This window comes from Simochromis diagramma, unplaced genomic scaffold, assembly GCF_900408965.1.
Source record: "Simochromis diagramma unplaced genomic scaffold, fSimDia1.1 OVJJ01000501.1, whole genome shotgun sequence".
NCBI classification, from domain to species: Eukaryota; Metazoa; Chordata; class Actinopteri; order Cichliformes; family Cichlidae; genus Simochromis; species Simochromis diagramma.
In genome coordinates, this window is record NW_024387320.1 from 5,513,328 (window position 1) to 5,534,478 (window position 21,151).

Here is a 21,151-nt window from a genome sequence, read left to right on the forward strand (position 1 = left end):
AAAAGGCATCCCCGTTGGTTAAAAGAATGAATTGTCTGTCATTACAACACTATGGGGAGTATCAGCTTTATTACTTAAAATTCCTCTTTAAAGAGACTGACCATTCAGGCTTTGACGTGCACAAATTATAATATAGTAGTGCCTCATAAATAGCACAGTCAGATATCATTCTGCCATCTTGTGACTTGTTGAAATTGACAAGTTGAACCAATTTCATGTATACAAGAGGATGTCCTGTCATGCATATCGTGTGATTTTGGTTTTGGACATTTGACTATGAGAGAATACCAATGTTCACTCTGTTATGAGAAACCTTCATTCAGCTCTGGTTACTGCTTACCGTTTCTGTCACAGTGAGAAGTACTTTATAGTGCACCGTCTAAAAGCCCTTCATGTGTAGTCCTTTTTCTCAGCGCTTTTTGAAGTATACATATGTTAGGATCTTGAATCTAAAAGTCGAATTTATAGTAAAAGATGTCTTGTTAGCTGAAGCAGATTTATTTATAATAATAAAAAAAGATGCAGTTATTATATTAGACCACTTGGGGGCACAGGCAACTTACAGGGATGGAGCTTGAAGATGGGGTGTGAATGTTGTACATGGGGGGGTTCATTAATTAAATGGAATATGATCCAAAAGACTCAATGCTCTCTCATAACACATCATATCCCACAAGAGAGAAAATAAGGCAAATACCACAGATGTCCCCTTTTTTCCCTTTCCTGTTTTTCTGTGGTTATAGTTTCCTCCAAATCCAAACGTCAGACAGACAACGCCTTAGTATGTTTTGGTCTCCTGAGTGGATCTTTCCAGTACACCCATCTGTCAGACTTTTTTTTTTTTTTTTTTTTTTTTGAGGTCTGAGGAGGGGTATGGGGGTGTAGTTGTGTCTGGGCTCGAGCGGGTAAATGGGTGGGGGCAAGGAACCAGACGCACATATCACATCACAGGCCAAATATCCTAATGCTCTGATCTACCTTCTGATCTACTGTCCCAGTCATATCCATATCCAGGTTCATATCCACCCAGACACAGCCCAGCCTAAGTGCTTGCATAGTAGGTCTGTTGCTACCATGCTTTATTTTTAAAGCTAACCCATATAAGTGCTTTCCTGCGTTATTCACTCTGTTCTGCAGCAAAATTAACCAATGCTTTTCCACGACCAGGTATCATGTCATCAACTTCATCTTCAAATTGTGCGGTTTTATTTTGAAGTTAATTTGAGGCGCTAGTGTTGCTGAGCAGGGACAAGTGTTCTCACCTGCAGAACTGATACCCTTAATGCATTCATATAATGGACGGTTATGTAACACTTAGCTAAGATGGAAAGTATAGCCACCTTGCCCGTCTTAATGCATTCAGGCTCTACGGTGTCACGTGGCTCCAGTGGTCCACAGGGCTCAAGATGGCAATGCTGTTTAGCAGTCAGGATATGTGTGTCTGTGTGCTGGTTAGAATATGTGTCTGTGTGCTGCAGTGTTTGTTAGATTAGCTCAGATATGTGTGTCCATATGGTTTGGCGGTGACACATTTGAATCCTTCTGGCCTGGTGCCAAATGTGTGTAGATGATGCTGTGCAGTGTGTGGATGTGTTTGTGTGTATATGTGCCACTGTCTTTACGCTGAACCTTTTACCTCACCTTGCCTTGTGGCGTTTGCTTCCAGATAGGCCTATTTAGGTCTTGTGAGATCATATACCCACAGCATCTATCATGCAGCCAAACGAGGTGGGAGGTGGATTAGTTTGGCCCATGAGATGCTGTCATGGGAAGATGATGTCGTGCATGCTAGCTTCCTTGGTTTCCCATTGGTTGAGAGGCAGCGAAAAAGTAAATGCCAATCAGTGCTACCTTGCCCCATATCTCTCTTTTCTTCCTGTGCTACTGTGACACAAACCTAGTGACATGAGTTGCGGAGAAGGCTCCCCACCTCTCCTCCGCCTCTTTTCTTCCGAGCACTGTAATCCTGACACTAAAAAAACGCCCCTCAGAGAACAAGTGTCAGCCTCAGAATAGAGTGTGCTGTCAGCTCCCCCTTTCCCCCCTTCTGGTTCGCATGTTAGAAAGTGTTAATGTTGATCGAGGTGACAATTAACTATGGAGTGATCACAAGTAATGCCGCTCACTCTTAGTGCTGATCACTAAAACGTTAAGTAATTGATCTCGATATGACTGTGACTGGGAAGATGACATAATGAGGCAGTCACTTTGGTGAGTGTCGTGTAAGCTTGTCCACCAGATGTACTTCAAGCCTTTGCATATGCATATTTGAATTACTAATATCAGCAGAGCATCTATAGTTTTGCCTTTGCTTTAAACCTTAATATATACACATATCTATCATATGTCTACATGGAATGATTTTCTTGGAAGGAACTAAATTTCCTTTTGAAGCAAACCGTTATACTGGGAAGCACACCTATCTACTGTTGCTTCTACTGAGATGGACCTCTGATGGCTGATTCTGAAGAAAAGAAGAAATATTTTGGGGACACGGCACAAGATACCGATTGCATTTTAGCCCTTGCTGTCAAGTTGTGAAACAGCCTCTAGATATTTGCATTAAATAAATGAGAATGTCTCTCATATCCAGCCCTGTGTGGCCAAAGGTTTACTGTCGCAGATGCATGCTCCATCTGGCCCTCTCCTTATCTTCATTCTTTAACTGTTCAGGTACACAACCATGGTTGGTGATTATTTTGCATAACATTTGTTAGATGCTTAAAATGGAATATTCCTACTTTAGTATTAGAGTGAAAAAAGATACATTAAAGAAGTCCTGTTAGACGGAGCTGTCACAACATTTCCAAATTGAGTCATACCTCTTTGTTTGTCTAGCTTGGGATTTTGGGTAATACAGGGTTGAAAGGGGTCAAGTGTTCCCCCTATCCCAAGCAAACATGGACATGGTGACAGCCGATGCGACAACAAATCTCCACGAGAACTATGCTGTCCTGCCAACATTGTCCCCGCCTCTCCGCTACCAGCACAAACCCCTCACCCCTCAGCCCAGGGCTGTGATCCTGCATAGCCAGTATAATGAAGCCATATAAGCCTGTTATTTGCTGCTTTACGGCTTGTTTTATGAAGGTGAGCTGACAAGCAGCTCCCAGAATGGTTCCTGCCACTTTAACAGACAGCATTACCAAGAGAAAAGGAGCTGTGAGGAGGGAGGGCAGGGCTCACCGGAGAATGTGCTGGGGACCTTTATGTTAGCCCTGCCAGGGCTTTTGATGGGTAGAGGTCTGGCTGCAGGCTATCACTGGTAAATTTTACGTCTTCCATCTTTTGTCAGGGGGACATTATTGACGTTTGACCTATGTTACTATTCCCACCTCCTCTTCACTAATCAATTACCACATCGATCCATTAATCAGACAGGGTGATGGCCAGTGAAAGGGCCCATGGGTATGTGTGAAGAATTGTGGGATAGGCCTCAGGCTATCGTGGAGGAGGGCCTACATTTGTGGAGTACAGTGTTTAGAGTTTGGCTTAACAAGTAGTGCCAACCGTTGATTTAAAAGAATAAATGTGACTTAATACAGAAGATTTCTTATTCAAATGATGAAATGTCAATGTTTATACATTTGAAAGCTATTTAATAATTTATGCAAACTTGAGCAGATTATGAAAATTGCATTCATTTTGCACTAATCATGGTTTTTATTTTAAATTGAGCCAACCCATCTATTGTCACACACAAATACATACACACATGGCTTTTTTCTGTTTCATCATATTGATGAAAAAAAAGTATTTCATGTACTGGGAAAAACACAGCTTTTTTTCAGCTTAGATGTATTCAGGCTCAAAAGCGTCATCTAGCTTTGTTATTAACGAAGCATTATTTAGTATGACTTATGAAATGCTGGGCCAAATATCAGCCATTACACTGTTGCTCTAAAAACAAGGATCCTTTTGAGCGCAAGCAAACATTTGTGTCCGTCTGACTGTTTCCATGGAGGTTGGGCAGTAGCATAATTGTGTTTAGGACACAAACAGAAACAGATCAGACACACAGACAGCCAACAGATCAAAACGGAAGCTGTGGGAGAGGAATCCACCACGCTTTGATTAGGTTTGGTTTCGGTTTGGTGTGTACAGACTAAAGCCGTCACCCCAGTCTGTCTCTGCCCTTGCCAAGTTGTTTGCCAAAACAGGAAAAGATTTGGGAAAGAAAGTTAGAGAAAAGCCGTGGGCTGTTTCACCCCCCCTCCTCAACACACACACACACACACACACACACGCGCACACACACACACACACACACACACACACACACACACACAGTCTGACCAAGGTCCAGCCAACTCACCCAGCTCTTGTGGGTTTAGTGAATTGAGAAGACACTTCTTGTGTGGATTTTTCAATTCTTCAACATGTCATTTGGCTGGGAGTGCTATTGTCCCCTGCCCCTTTTCTCCCTGCTCCTTCTGCTGAGACGAGTCGTGTCATCCCCTCGTGATCAGCACTTTTGTTGCTTTTGTTTTTGGCCCTACCTCAGAAGTCCATCTTGTCTTTTATGTCACTGCCTTTCATGCATAAGGGAACAGTTGTGGCCTGTTGTGGGGCTGTTCCACTGCATTTCCACCAGTGGGGTTTCCTTTCATTCTCTTCAAAGTACTACAATGGGGCTCTGAAGGCCTGAATGGCCAATGCAGAGTGCACAATCCTACAGAGCCCGCTCATTTTGTTTTGTCAGAGTCAATAAAAATGCTAAGTTAAAAGCTAACCCCCTTATGCCCTCCTCCAATAGACCGACTTGTTTGACCTTTAAGTCCCCCTCTCAATTAACTTTTAATAATAAATTCATTGATTTAGTTTTTTGTCTTAACACTCATTTCAAGTAGATTATTCTGCATGTGTTTAATGTTGTGTTTTCTTTTACATTCTGTATAACTAATTAATCAAACTTATAGTGTGCATACAGCATGACATTGTTGAATACTGTCTTGAGATTTGAGCCTTTGACAGACAAAGACAATGCGGGGAAGCTGGAGTGATATCTGCCAATCATCACGTAACATTGCAAGCGACTGCAAAATATAAGACCTGTGTCCTTTGCATCGTGGCTTTTTGCTGTCCTGAGATCTAGATTAAGATGTATCTATTCAACCAGTTTTATGTGGAAGGATAAAAAAGAAGAAGAAAAAAGGCTGCTGTCGTCTGTGAGCATTACGATGGAGGCCTTGCATAAAAGCATTGTGGGCCAATTTGTGAGCTGGAAGAAAGCCGGGGACTTTGAGAAGGATTACAGGTAGGCAGACATTGGCTGCTGAAGATAACTGCCATGACTTTGTCCTCATTGTGTAGATTAAGGCATAAAACCCAAACTAATGAGATTGGAAAGGGGAGAAGATGTGAACGGGAGGATGTGTAAGGTGAGGGACATTGTTACTGGAAATAGCTTTTAAAAGAAAAGCAAGAAAGATGTAGCATGAGCAATGTTATAATCTGACATTTTCAATCTCTGCTGCAAACACATGAAGGTTTCTTTAGTTGAATGAGTGAAGACTTGGGTTAAAGAAGGTTTTTTTTTTTTGATGTAAAATTAAATAATTTAATCTTTATGTTGGCAGTGGAACAGCACATGATTCTATTGAGGGGATGTGGATTATTCAGAGCAAAATGAATAAAACAAATCCTATCCCTTGCAAAGTACAGTCAATACAGACGTCAGCAACAAAATGCTAGCGTGGCCAGTAAGCCATTGTCTCTCCTGCTTCTCTTGGTAAAAGAGAGACTAGCCCCCAGTAAATTCTGAAACCCCCAGCTGATCTATACTGGAGGGGAACGGATTGCTCATCCTGAGCTCCAACTTGCTAGAGGGCAAGCAAAGAAAGCAGGGGGCACAAAAGTAGTAGAAAAGTGTTTGATTCTTTCCTCTCCCTGTCTTGGGTGTCTCTGGTTAATTTTTCAACATTTCTCTGCCATCCAGTTGTGTCCTCAGTCCTGAGGCAGTGTGAAAAACAGAAAACAAAAAACCATGCACATACAGCATCATGCTGAGAGGAGGACCATGTGCGGGGAATGCTTCAGCTCTTTCATTCTGAAAAAACAAAAAGTGTCAGACAGGCAGGTGGACATGAAGGTAGGTAAATATTGATGACTTTTTGACCATTTTATTTCCCACCCGCAGACAGCTTTCTGCAGACAGAGGGCTTGTTGATGCTTCAGTAACATTGATTTCCTCCCTACTCTTTATTCATCTTTAGTTTCACCAAATTTAATCTTGAATCTTAAACGCCACAGACCTCGGAATGTAGTTTGCATATTAAAAAGTAGCTGATTATTGTGGGGTAGAAACACAGATCTTTAATTTTGTGCATTTTAGACACAGCTTCTGCCTGCACCACCATGCTGGAGATAATTGTAGAAATCTACATATTGAGAGGGAGGCTGTCACTGGCGTCTGTTTTGGAGTGGGCCTCTTGTTATCTCCTGTAATTCATGCAGTTGGATGAATATGACCACCTGAATTAGGCTATTATGCTGCCATGTGGAGGGCAGTAGAGTTACAAGAAACTGTGATCATCATGTCATGATAATGAAGCAATTACTACTGATATCCGGAATACAATATTGAATGCCAGAGTACAATAAACAGTGCTTTGAAACTGTTATGTCACACACATATCTTATGACAAATTGATTATTAATCATGGTCTACAGTAGTATGCAGTTAAACCAGCAAGAACATAAAGTAAAAAATTGTAATGATAAAGTTAAAGAACACTGTTGTGTCCCAAGTTTGACCAACCCCCACAAACACACACACACACAGATACAAAAAGGTTAAAGAAAAATTAGATTAAATGAAATTAAAATACTGGATTTTTAGTATTGTTAAAAACAAATGTAATCATTGTAAATACCATAAAGACTAACATAAGATATCTAAGCGTTGAGATTTTTTGTCTTAATGACTCCAAAACCTGTGTATTTGTGTATATTTTTTCATACATGTACAAGTTTCATTGCAATAGTGCATCCCCATACCACTACAGATACACTGATAAAAGTCCATCTCATCTTTAGCCCACCTTTCAAAAAGCAATTCCACATTTTGGTTTATTCAAAATAAGCCTATATTATCCAAGAAACAACATTTCTCCCAGAAACACTTCATTTGTTGTCTGTCAGACTTACAAATGTTTGCTCATCGGTGGAATTTTGTCCATTCTAAAGAACAAGCAGGGAGGATATTTGTGGAAAGCTGTTCTTACAATGTTTGTGGTTTATTGTATTCATATTTTACTCAATTCTTTCCAACTTTTTTGGGGGAAAATGTTTTATAGAATTGAAAGATAATTTTTTTTAAAATTTAAAATATAAATTATGTAGCAATAAGCTCGTCTATAACAAACAAGGCCTTTCCTGCTCAGTGAAACTATTAGTAACTACTACTAGTAGTATAGCTTGAGATTGCCATCTTTGACAGTAGGGTCTACACTTTCCCAACCTCAGCAGATGTTTGTATCCATATCTTGACTGCTTCTCTCTCCTCTGAGTAACTGTGATCATTCCCACAGCAGCAGGCTTTGTCACTTAAACATGCAATACCACCCAAAGCTGTGGTGAACTTTCATGTGTTCACAGGACCCCCAAATGCCAGAAGCAGAATCTGAAACAGAACACAAACTCCTCAACGGTCTAAACAAGTCGGCGGAAGTGTGAAATCCTTACAAAGTTTGACATTTCTTAGTGACATGCCTGTTACCTTGAGAGATTGAGAGACACATTGATGCACCTGCCTGGATTAAATAACAGGGGATTTCAGAGATAAGGACATGAATATGGTGAACGTGTACAGTAGTCAGAGTGGGGTAGATAAGATGTGTAGTTCAAGGATTTGTGGTTCAAGGTGGATTTATTGTAGTTGGAGTCTACAAAGATTCTGACAGTGAGTGTCACATCATCAGAGGCTAGTCTGTTTGGGTTGAAGATCAGTTGGTTGTTCTGTACTTGTGAACAGCTTTGTCCAAGACACTGTCTGGTGTTGACGAAAGACACAAATCTGCATGTAAAATACTAATTGACAAGTTACTGTTAGATGGCTGGTCCAAACATAGTATACCATAGTCGGGGTTTGTACCCATGTACAGTCTGACACTGAGCTTACCACCCTTTTTACTGCATTCTACCCACCACCCCCACCTCTTTTAGTGCCGCCAGGCCTGTGTCTGTTGCTGCCTCTCTAATAAGAAACATTCGCACCCAGCACCATATAACCCACTAACATATCGCTACCTCTGATCTAAGACCAGTAAACACAGTCAATGAGGCAAGCCTCAACCACTTTACAGCTGCTATATGGTCACATAGCCCTGAGTTGTCATAACCCCTCATGTAAAAAACCAGAAAGTAAAAAAGGAGTATAGGGGAAAACAGCACTCTAGGGACTCTTTAAATATGTAGAATGCAAATATATCATGCATTGATCTAATAATGTGGAAATATCAAACAGATGTTGTATGATGTAAACAGAAATCTAGAAGTTATGTGTGTATTTGGTTAGGATGCTCAGATTCCCATTTGTCGGAGCTCTCCTTCATTCGCTGTTGTGGTTGCTTGACTATATAAGCAGTTCCTTTAGGTTTTCATGAAAACTTTAATGCAAGTTAAATGCATGTTTAATGCAAACAACCACACTCACCATCTTTAATCCCAATGCCAAAACAGCAAATTAAATTAAGTTCACCATTTTCCGTCAATGACCAGTTACAATGTGAAAAATGAACTTTTTGGTTGTAACTGAGCAGAAAGTTAATCTTTATATGTTACAGAATCTACCTGCTGCTTCTGTCTTCTCCTACATCATCTATAAACACTGGTGACCTGATGCCACTGGAAGCTATTGACGCTCATGCCATTGCACTGGCTCCACTATGTTTTACAGATGATGTTGTATTCTTCAATGATGAGCTTTTACAGATCTTCTGTGTATGCATTTTCTTCTTCCCATCATTCTGGTACATTTTGAATTTAGGGTAAAGATGGAGAATGTTTTTCACCTGGCTGGAAGTCAGTCCTGCCAGTTACTGACCAAAAAGCTCCCAGGAGTGGTCGATACTAGCAGCTAGTATCGACCACTCCTGGGAGCTTTTCAGACATTCAGACTACACCCATTATGAAAATATTATTTTTAAACTCCATATGTATCATATATCATATCAAATCATACGGAGAGTTATGAGCACATTAAAATTTAACAGAAGCGTAAATACCCTGTCTAATCAATGAGTCAGGGCAGAGCTATGGATGTAGCTGCACTAGTCACTGTCTTCCACATGTAGATTTTCCTTTGCACCTGGGCGTCCTTCTTATTCTTAATCATATAAACTACAACACCTGTAGGTGTATGCTGCCCACTTCAGCACTGGAGGAATTGCAGACCGGGTACATATGTGGCCTAAGGTATCCACTGTAATGAAAAAGTACAGTAGCGAATTCAGAAAGAGTATTTTTCTCTATGTCAGACTGCACCTAACTTTGATCTTGACTTTCAGTTTGATTAAAACTAAATGAATTTAAAGTTTCTAGACTGTAATTATCATGACTGTGTCATTAACATGTTGGTAAAATGCAGTGCTTAACAAATTTGTCATGAATAACAAGAAAACACAAATAATTTATAAATCTGTCAAAAACCTGTTTACAGCTTAAAAAAATACAGTTATTTATTGGTCAAATAAACTAAATTCACAGTTTTGTATCCAAATTTGAGCTGTTACAGTGAGAAGTCAGAAATTAATCAAGCATGACATCCAGCCAAAGTATTTTTTTCTGATCAGGAAATGAACTGTAGTTTGGCCACTTAATCAAAAAATAATAATTTATCATTTTTTGTCTTTTGTCTTTTTTGTCTTTTTTCAGTAAATTGATTGGATATCTACTGTAATTATACCTTAGCATTTAAAATATTTTGATTAAAGGGTTACACACATTATAAAAACAAACACAAACATTTGTTAGTTACCAATGTTGTTAATTTAGGGCGGCTGTGTCATAAACCTTACGCTGGGTGGTGGTCTAATAAATTAGTTATGCACTGTGTATCCTGTGAGAATCAGCTTTGTGGCAGTTCCCACTTTGGTATGTGTCTCCAGAGCCACATTTTGGCATTACAAAGCCAGCCACTCAAGTGTTGCAATGCAAAATGACCTCAAATTTGATTTTATTGTGCAAGGTGCTATTTCTGCTTGCTGAGTGTCAGTACATGCCACATATAAATATAAGAACTTTTCACATTCATGGCATTTCACACAGTCTTTTTCAGCGTGTATATTGCTCATGTTCACATCATGATGCCGATGAAAAAGTGATTTATCGATTGGTACTTAGTATAGCGTTGTAACAGTTCCCCTGGTGCAGTGTGCACAGAATAGACTCATTTCATTTTGAGACTCGCCTGGATTCTTGGACCCGCTGTCTTTCTTTCTAGTTTCAGTGCTGCTGTTTTTCATCTCTTTCTCACCAATTTTTGGTCCTTTAGATTTAAGTTCCTAAACGTATTGTGAGCTGTACCCATTTTAACGGGTCTACAATTTGCATGGGGTTGGCCGTAGTTCTCCCTTCAAACTTTGTCCCCAAGCCTTTTGTAAACACACTCAATGCCTGGAAGCACTAAAATGCTGGAAGCATTTTAAATTGGTTTTAACTGCCTGCTACAACTGCAACATCTCAGTGTAGATTAGGCCTTATTGGGACTGGAGGGCATGTGGAAGCGTAGTTGACAGGATTAAGTGGCTATTGAAGTCACTTTAGCTCCTTTAGAGAGCGAGAAACATGAAAAGAGAATAACTCAGCCCCTCTTTACAGAAGGGATATCCCCTCACTTGCTTTCTTTCTTTCTTTTGCCCTCCTCAGGCAAAGAAAGACACCAATCTACCAATAGGATCCTCAGACTTCTGATACCCAGAAAGAGTACAGCAATGTTAAAAGGTGTTTTCAGGAACCTTTCCATAGTTGCAGGAGCTGATGAATGTAGTACCCTATTATTTCTGTGTCTGCGCAGCAGATTCTAGGTCCTATTGTAGTCTTTAGAACTCTGTTTTTGGAGCTCCTGCTGTCAGTGTCTCAGGCATGCTATAAGAGGAATTTTTAGTGACATAGGCTTTCATGATGGGTACAGATATAAATACAGCATTGGCAACTACAATTAAAAACAATGTAAACAACTTCTTTCTCAACAGAGAAATGAACTGACAGTGACTCCCAGGCTTTGAGCCTGTGTGCACACAATTACTTTTGGGTTTTCATTCACACAGAATCGATTTATTTGAATATCACATTATCTCCACAAGAGGGCAAACCATATTAATGAGAGACATAAATATTTATTTATACAGAATGGACATCCGGTGCCCTGAGAGAACTCTGCTGTAAGAAAACATGAAACAACAATTGTTTTCATTAATGCAAAATGGGCAATACTCAGGAAGTGCTCAAATCCTCATAGATCTGTGCTTCATGAAGTTTCCCCCCAAGCTTCTCATAAGGTTTAATAAATATCTATTCAGTCAGCACAGATCAGGTTCCACAGTTTCGACCATATACCGTCAGTCTTTCTGGAGCTCAGCTGGGTTTTGAACTCTCTGCTGTCATTACAACACGATTGTTGTTAAAATGTTCCAGACCTGAAGTGACCCCACCTTCTTTGAGCAAAGGATCAGCAGGTATCGGGGAATTTCCTTCTCTGTTTTTTTTTTTTTAAATATTTTTTTGGCTCGATACCAAATGTTAGCTGACTATAATATCTATAATTTACTTACTACTACCACTGACAATGCAATTTGTGACTTCGTAACATGGCATACTTGCAATTTAATTTTAAATTGCATTATCTTTATGTATACTTAGTCATTTGGGAATTATGTGACTAAAAGAACACATTATTATGTAAAATTGATTTTTACCTTCAGAGCTCATGGTAGGAATAAAGATCCGCACTTTTAAGACAAGTTTTTCTGTGACTCAGCACTAAACAACAGTGACTCTGATACTCATTCACTTTCTGCCGTGCCTAGATACTCAGCAGCGTGGCAATAATTAGCATATGAGTGGCTCGGTGTTTGGGTGAGTTTGTTCTCACAAAGACTGCCAAAGCACAGGTCAGCGTCTCTCATTCACTTCAATGAAAAGCTGAAGGGCAAACAGAACTCCCAAAATGAAATGCATCCAGACTTTCACTCAAGTCTGAGCGAGTCCTCCTCACTGGATCTCCATGAGTGTTATAAATACTGTACATATATTATGAATGCAGCAACAGCCTTTAATTATTCATGGCCCTTAGCTACTTATTGATACTGTGTGTGCTCATGAGTAATATATGCACCAGAGACATGAATTAGTGCATTCATAGTACACCTGCCTGCCATTTCTGTGTATGTACTCTGTGCACCAAAGCATGTATGTTTATGTCCTTACATCATCATGTCCTTATGTATGTGTATGTTGTTGTTGACAGAAAGGGCGGGTGGCTCCGGGCCGCAGTCTGGCAGTTGTATGCTGAAGCATGGCGTCATCACTATCACTCTGCAGGCTCCTCTCTGCACTACATACCCCGCAGGGCAGTTCTCTACTGCCCTGGCAATGATGAGCGAAAATTGAAGAAACTAGCCTCACTGGATGTCGACTGTGCTGTGCTGGACTGTGAAGATGGAGTAGCCCTCAGCAAAAAGGTACATAAGTACTAAGATGCATGCTTGTAAATGAAATTCAGCTTGGTATTAATAGGATAGCGGGGAAGCCAGAAACACTCCCATAGCTGTGTGATCTTGGATATATTTTAATTCCCATATCTCTCTATCAGACAGGTGCTTGGTCTTAATCACTCAAAGGAAAACTACCTAAGTGAGATGTTTATAACAAGCACATTTCACCCCATTATGATAGTATAAAGACAGCGCTCCCCCCCCTCAACCGCATTAGAGTCATTTAAAACAAGGTGACCATGTCCCACTGGGATAGCAGTGGGAAAGCACCAGATGCAGCAGGTTAAAAGCATTCTCCTCCTGCCCACGCTACCTCCTCATTGGCCCTGCTGGACTGCCCATGAAATTGTGATTGGAGAGTGGGATAAAGAAGGGGCCCGGGCAAAAAGTTAACTAACAAAGGTTTTTAAGTCATGATAATAAAGATGATTGATATGGCTGGAGGCTGTTCCTGTAGTAGACAAAGACAATAAGATGATGGCCTGTGTGACTGACAGCTAAAACTGTGACCCTGTGATGGTGTTGGTGGGATGTAAGAGCTTCTGTCTTTATTGTGTGATAAAGGGGAATGTGGAGAGGAATGCAGCACTGAAGGAGCCATTCAGGCTTCAGATGCTGGACTGTTGCACTGTCAGCAGGTCCATGTCCCCATCTTCCTTGTGTTTAAGCAGAAGTGTTTTGCTCCAGCATATTCTTTACACCAACATATTCATTTCACCTGAAACATGAACATTTTGGGGGGCTGAATTTGTAGGCAACAATTGCAAATTCAGAATTTTGTTTTTCTCATTTTCAAAAGGTCTCCTCTGTGTTAGCTACTGCTGGGTTGTGCCTATAGCCCCAGTATGTGCTTTTACAAATAAAGTGAAAATGTACATAGCTACAGGATATACCCATTTATTCAAACTGCAGAGTAATGTCCCTCAGCAGGCATACCACTCTACCTTCCACTACTACTTCTCTGAGTAATTCACATAAAAATACCAATACATTAACTTCTGGAAAATAGTATTGTCCACCAGTAGTTTCCTACCTAATAATCCCATTACTTTCTCCTGTCTGCACTACACTGCAAAGCAGAACATAGCGTCAGAACAGATTTGAGCTTTTGACACTTTTTGACATGTTGGCTTTCGGCACAGTGTGCAAAAAGTCTTGTAGCCTATTATGTGTTTGCTAGGTCGTGCTGTGTAATATAAAAATTAGTAATATACTCAATAACAAAATGCACCTTCCCTACTGGCACCCTTTCTTCACTTTCCACACTCTTGGCGTCTTTCTCCACTGTGGCAATTGGAAATCCATGGGGGATGTTGTGTAGTTCTACCTTCCCTTAAGATGATATTTTTTCCTTTTCGATGAACAGTACTTTGTGTGAATGTGTGTGTGTGTGTGTTTCTGTGTGTGTGTGTGTGTGTGTGTGTGTTTGTGGGTTTCTGGGAATACCACAAACATTTGTTTTGGATTTATAAATTTCTATGTGGAAATGAGTTGACTGAAATAATTGTTTTACTTTTCACTGTGTGTTTAAAAAAAAAATCTTTTTCAAATTATTTTCATTACATAGCCTGGGAGGATATTTATCGCGATTTTTTTTTTTTTGACCCCTTTAAACCATCAAAGCCAGACTGACAAAATATTGTGTCTTAAGTCTGGCATTATTTTCAGCAGTTCTTGTGGAGAGAAGCAAAACACGTGAGGAAACAGGTGCTGATACAAATTTTTACATTTATTGTTTTTGAGAAATTAAACAACTAGTTAAAGGAGGTGAAAAATCTTGTCAAAAGGTGTTACATGCTTCAGAGGTGATGCACTTCTAATGATGCACTTCTAATTGATGCCTGCTGCCTACAGAGGCTGTGTAATGGCTCATATTTGATGCTTTATGGTTATATCTACATCCAAAGCATACTTTTATGCTTTTATGATTATTTTATTCAGTTATGCATGCATAAATCCAATAATTGTTTATTAGGCTCTCAGTGCTGCTAAAACACAGACGAATTACCTGACAGCTCTGTACATAAACACACCTGGAGTCAGTGAAAGAGAACTGATGCTGCTCTTTTGACGGACGTTGTGCGGACCCTGTGTAATGTGCGCACACAGGTTGGTTGAGAGACTATTTACAGTTTATTGACATGAAAACTCAACACACCACTAAAAATATTATTAAATGTCTTCAAAGGAACTTTTCGTTTAGTGCCAAAAAAACGTTGCCTGTTACTTTTTTCTTCCACGTCTTCCTGTTTTTATGTGCTTTCTCTTGCGGCTCGTGGCTCACAGTAAGTTTAGTCAAGTACCTACATTAAAATTTTTGCCAATTTTTGATGCGTTTTGGCTCCTGCTTAGTTTTAGGTTTGGATGTGTTTGTTGGAAGTCGCTGTGCCAAAAGCATCTGCAGAGTAAATGTAACTTTATGCAAATCAGATGCAGATGCTGCTGCTGGACACGCATGCATCTTACTGCCCAAGTAAATACCAAGCTCGATTGAATAATGCACTGACACAGTTGTGTGTACCTAGTGAATGGTAATTTGCAGGAAGCGTTGAAAGCATACCCCGTAATTGCTTGTCAAAAATATTACCCTTACCCTGTCTTTTATTAACTCAATTTGAGCTGTGCGTTGGGACCAACTGATCTATAAATGGATGAGAGTTAGCTATTACAATGTGGGTGTGTGTCTGCTGACAATTTCAACACCGTATAGCCTAGAAACGATTATCTTCACCATGACAACTGCACAGTCTGCACTGTGGGTTTGGCAAGGCATGCCAGGCTTCAACAATGTCCTAAAGTCTCATAATGCATATCTAATGGGAGCAAAGCAATGACCCAGCTTGCTAAATGCCATTCTGAACCACTGTTTTGGTGAATATAACAATGGCGAGATGGCGAAATGTTGAGTGCAGTTACTGAGTATGCATGAGTAGGCCTTAAATGGGGCTACTGCCCACCACCACACTCCTATTATGTGTTCATTAATGTATTCTTTTCATTATCTTTCACCTTCACCTTAAAACAGGAAAGGATGTTCATGACAAAAAGGTACGTGGTGAAGGTCACTCTGGCCCCCCCTCCCCTTTTAAATTGAAATCCAGGAATGCTGGCTTTAATTGCCTGCCACTTTGACTCTAAAAATGTCTGCACTCCATCTTGGCAGTAATGCTGGCAGCTTAAGAGGTAGGGAGAAAAGAAAGGGAGTAAAGGGTAGGAGCCACCCAGAGCTTGCTAACTGTCGCCACGGACCCAGAGGGGAAAGAAGGAGGAGGTGAGAGGGGAGGGAAGACAAGGCTGACTGCTCTAACACTCTTACACATATCATCATATCTGTATGATCAGTGGGGTGGAGGAAAAGGGAGGGCAGGTTGAAACCCCAGAGCGGAACTGACGGCTACACCTGTCCTCTCTCCTCCTCACTCCCTCGCCGTCTTGTTCTTTACCGTCCCCCTCTCTCGCTCGTCTCCCCTCTCTAGGGTCCGCAGGGTTAAGATTGTTTATGTCTCTCTCCCCCCATGTTCTGTCTCCGTCTCTTGGTGCCCTTTGGTCCAGTATTCCTCCTGGTGTTTCTCTTTCTGCCTCTCTTTTCCCCACATGGGTCCCTCCATCCTCCATGACTCCCCCCTGCCTCCCTGCCGCAGAGATTCTCTCCTAATCCCTGGAAGTTTGGAACTAATGAACTAACTGCTGAGCCGCTGCCACGGAGCTTGGTCCCAAACTATACTGTACTTCACACTCGATTTCCTCTCCAGATGGCATAGTGGCGCGGCCGGCACAACGGGGAGCACCTCTCACACACCCGCACGCGCCTGTAAATGCACACAAGACCAGCAGAATACAAACATGCACACATGCATGAGTGTGTACGTGTAGTCACATACGGACATTCGCACACAAGTACACACAGATAAACACATACACAGATTGTTACAGTTGGTATCCCACTGTACATCAGTGTCCTGCATTCATTTCAGTATGTTACTGAACCAGGAACAGTTGTTAGGGCTTGAAAGGAGGTAATTCACTTTAAAGTGTAGGTAGTATATACAACTAAATAGAAAGTCGGTGAATAAATGCAGTAATCAGAGCCCAAAGTAGTGTTTAAAGTGCTAATATGAACAGAAATCGGTCAGTAGTAGACTGTAAGATTAAATAAACAGAAGGTTGTGATTACAGCCATACACTGTACCTTTGGTTTTGCATTATTAAATCTCATTTATATATAATAGTCTTACAGAAGATGCACAAAGTCTTCAGGCCTCCATAGAATAAAATGCAAGGCAAACTAAAGCATTAACACATGAACAGAATATTGAATGTGACATTTTTACGACAAAAATAAACAAATAAACAAAAGTCTTGTTTGTTGGAGGGCAGTTGTATATAGGTGGATAATAATACACAGTTGTCATGCGCCCCCTGTAGTCTAAGAAAATATGATTTTTTTGACCAAATTGACCATATTTCACATTTTCAAAATGAGTAATCAAATTATATTTACAGCACTTTACATTGACTTTACTTTGTGCTCTACTTAGTGACTTAGGAAGTGATGGTTAAGTGTACATGACAGCATCTAATTCGTAATGCATAGTGTTAAGCCAGACATTTCTCTTTCTTTGTCTTTTCTCTGTAATTCTGTTTTTACAGTAACACTAATATCCACTGGTCTTGGTACTTTCAGTTGAATGACACATTGTGGAGTGGATGTCATCATTATAGTTGTATATTAACTTTATCTCATTGTCAGTCAATGCATGAGCTATGGTCTATGCATGAACTGTGTCTGACACCAGAGAATTGCAACTTAACATAAATTATGCAGCCAACTGTCAACTGATACGTGACCTCAGTTCACTGCTCACTGTGTTGTTTCAGAGGACACTCAAAGGCCCGCTCCCTGTTTAAGTGGATTCAAATGAATAAACTCTTGACAGAAAGTGTTCCTGGGGAATAATGGTAACCGGTAGAATTATGAATGCTAAACATTTCTATTTAGTGTGTATTATACAGGATGGGACTGCACACGTATTTACATCCTTGTACGTGTGCTTGTGCATGTGCTCTACACCTCAGAAGACCCCAGAGACTCCAGAGAAACTCCCAGTCTGTCTGCCAAAACTCACAACTGAGATGTAATGCACTCCGCCAGAAAGTAGACCCTGTCCTGGCCATACGAGAAATACCATCCAGTCCAAACCTTACTGTTTAGAGTGCGTGCGTGTTTTAAGTGTCATTTGTCAGGAATCAATTGGTCTGTTTGTTGAGAGAACCATGGGTAGAGTAACCAAGTGGTCAGGGTGTACAAGGGAGGGATGACAGTCCTGTGATTAGCATCCTTTGCGATGAAATGTTGATGTATTTGTTGATTTTTTTTTTTTTAATTTATTAATTTTTTTAGCAGCAATACTTTTGTGTGTCTGTTTTTTTTTCAGTTTCAGAAGTTGTACACTTGCTATTAACAGCTTTTTTTCGGCCCCTCTGGTTGCGTTTTGAAACTCATTTGTGCTACAGCTTCAGTGGACTGAGTGCGAGGAATGAACCTGAGCAAGGCAGTGGAAAATGCCGAGATGGAGAACAGAGAGGTCCTCTCTGCCTCTCATTATCCTGTTACACTCTTGTGTTTTCACTGGCCAGCACCACTCTGTGCTACGTGGCTTGCGCAACCCACCCAGTGCTTAGAAAGTAACCCAGTATGAGTAGTGTTGATGGAGAGGAGTACAAGGCGATGAAAACATTAAAGAATGGGAGGAAGAGAGGGGATGGAGCAGATGGGAGGATGAGATGGGAATATACTTTAGCTCTTATTTCACAAGAGATTTAAATATAAAATTTAATATTGTGTTTAAGTATTGGTGGGCATTAAGGGAACAAGAACTTGAATTACTAGTTAGCGCTATAAATAACATACACTAAAGCCTATGAAAAAGTTTCTTGCTCTAAATCATAATCACTTGAAAATAACATTTGTATATATAACAGTGAAAAATGGCAATATAAGTTGAATATGTCTGTTTTTTGCACATCTTAAATGTATGTCTTATTTTTAAAAAATATATCGTTCACCAGTTCTTGTTTTCTTTTATTTTCTTTTTGCTTATTTGTCCTTTAATTGTTTCATCTATTTTGGGGCAGATACTAAATTGTAGTAGAGGTAAATGAAAATCCACTAGAAAAAGAGAGCATATTTCTCCTTTACTGGCTTCTCTTCATTGGCTCCCTGTTAAATCCAGAAATGAATTTAAAATCTTTGTCATCATATACGAGGTCTTGAATATTTAGGTCCAATCTTTTTCTAAAGACCTTATAGTACCATATCAACACAATAGAGCACTTCGCTCTCAGACTGCAGGCTTACTCGTGGTTCCTAGGATATTTAAAAGTAGAATGGGAAGCAGAGCCTTCAGCTTTCAGGCCCCTCGTATGTGGAAGCAGCTCCCAGTTTGGATTTGGGAGACAGACACTATCTCTACTTTTAGGATTAGGCTTAAAACTTTGCTTTTTGACAAAGCATATACTGTAGCTAAAGCTTGATCAGGTGACCCTGAATTCTCCCTTAAGTTAAGCTGCAATAGGTTGTTGGGAGCTTCCCACGATGTGCTTCTTCTTCATTCACCTTTTTCACTCAGTGTGTTTATACAACACTCTGCATTTAACTCCACAGCATGTCTTTGTCCTGTCTTCCTCCCCTCACTCCCAATCAGTCATGGCAGAAGGCCATCCCTCCCTATCCAGTTTCTGCCGGAGGTTTCTTCCTGTTAAAAGGGAGTTTTTCCTTTCCACTGCCTCCAAATCGCTTTCTCATAGATTGTTGGGTTTTTCTCTGTTTTATTGAACTGAGCTGTAGTTTAACTGCAAATGAGCTTTAGTGAACCTGTATATTAGTAGCATGAAGGTAAATTAACATGTTTTAATTGGGATTGTGCTCACTTGGTCAGTAACTATATAGTGCAGCCTTCAAGAGTGCCTACTTTAAAACAGAACCCTAAAATGATTGTGTTTAAGTCTGATTCATGGTTGAATCTCAGCAGGAAATTAATTATAGTTCTGTGGTAATGTTCAGAGAATCTGTACAGCACACAAATTTCACCTTAATGCATTTAATATACCTTCCACATTTTCTTACCTTGTTTTTTCCTGATATCTCTAATTTTAACTGTGTATGCGTCCATTCCATTTTTTAAACTGCTTAGTCAATTCAGAGTTGCGAGAGGGAGAAATGTGGGAAGAAATACAGTCATTCACGTTCAAATTCACATCTATGGTCAATTTAGACCAAGGGAGACACTAATGAACCTAACCTGCATGTCGTTGGACTGTGGGAGGAAACCAGAGTAGCTGGAAAGAAAGAAGCCACACAAGCACTGGGAGAACATGGAAACTGCACATAGAAAGGCCCTACTGGCAAGGGGATTCAAACCCGAAACCTTCTTGCTTTGCTTTTAAATGCACTTTGGGAGAGAGCTTTAGCAAGTGAGGGCACACTTGGAGAAATCCCAGGTATATTGCTTGGTTCTGTATAAGTGGGTGGTTTTAAGGGGTGCAGTCTGTAGTAAAGGGTGTGGTTGTGAAGACTGGTGAGGTACGAGGTGCTTTAGGGTGGAGTTTGAGTGATTATAATAAATTTGAATCAAATGCATTGTGACAGGGACTCATTAAAGGTTCGGGAAGACTGGGGCTTACTGAGGATTTTGGATGATACACAATGAATATGATAATGTCAAAATTGAGTCTAGATGTAATGAATGCATGGATGAGAGGTTTAAGTCTTTAAATCAGCTGAGAAGCAGTAAAATGGTCAGACTTCATTGGTGGGCGGATAGTGAGAAGACAAAAAGCATCACTCAAAAAGCTTGTAAATGCAGCAAATGTTATATAAATATATGTATGGTGAATAGGGATGGATACCGGTACCCATCTGACAAAAACGGTAGTAACCAGACCGAAAAGCAGCGCACATTTCGGTGCTTTATTTCGGTGCTTTTTTTTCCCCTGAGATGCCCTACACTTTGGATTCTAGCCAATCATTTTACCTTTCTATCTAAACAACATTGACTGGAGGTTAGTCCTGTGCAGAGTGTGAACCAAAGAATCATCTGCAGTACAGGAACAGAAATCTCATAGATGACTGGGGATGGGTACTGGTATCCGGTGCCATTATTGCACAGGTCCTGACATAAACGGTAGTAACCAGACCAAAAAGCAACGCACATTTCGGTGCCTTTTTTAATTTGAGATGTCATACACTTTGGATTCTAGCCAATCATTTTACCTTTCCAAGGATAGTAGGTGGGCCCGGGTACGTACGTTCTTTTAGAGCAGAGCTACGGGTTAAAAATGCCCAAGGCGAAGCGGTCAAAAGTCTGGCTGTACTTCACAGCAAAAGATGCAAACTCAGCAGCCTGCAACAAGTGCTTTAAGGTGATACTGTGCAA

At 40.4% G+C, this 21,151-nt stretch overlaps 1 protein-coding gene across 1 annotated transcript in view; it reads left to right on the forward strand.

The window, feature by feature from the left end:
* Window positions 1-21,151, forward strand: part of clybl (citrate lyase beta like) — a 77,438-nt gene that overhangs the window by 24,350 nt on the left and 31,937 nt on the right. Inside the window, exon 2 of the mRNA XM_040005483.1 lies at window positions 12,470-12,683. Within this exon, the coding sequence (XP_039861417.1) occupies window positions 12,470-12,683 (214 nt within the window). The remainder of the gene's footprint in view (window positions 1-12,469; window positions 12,684-21,151) is intronic.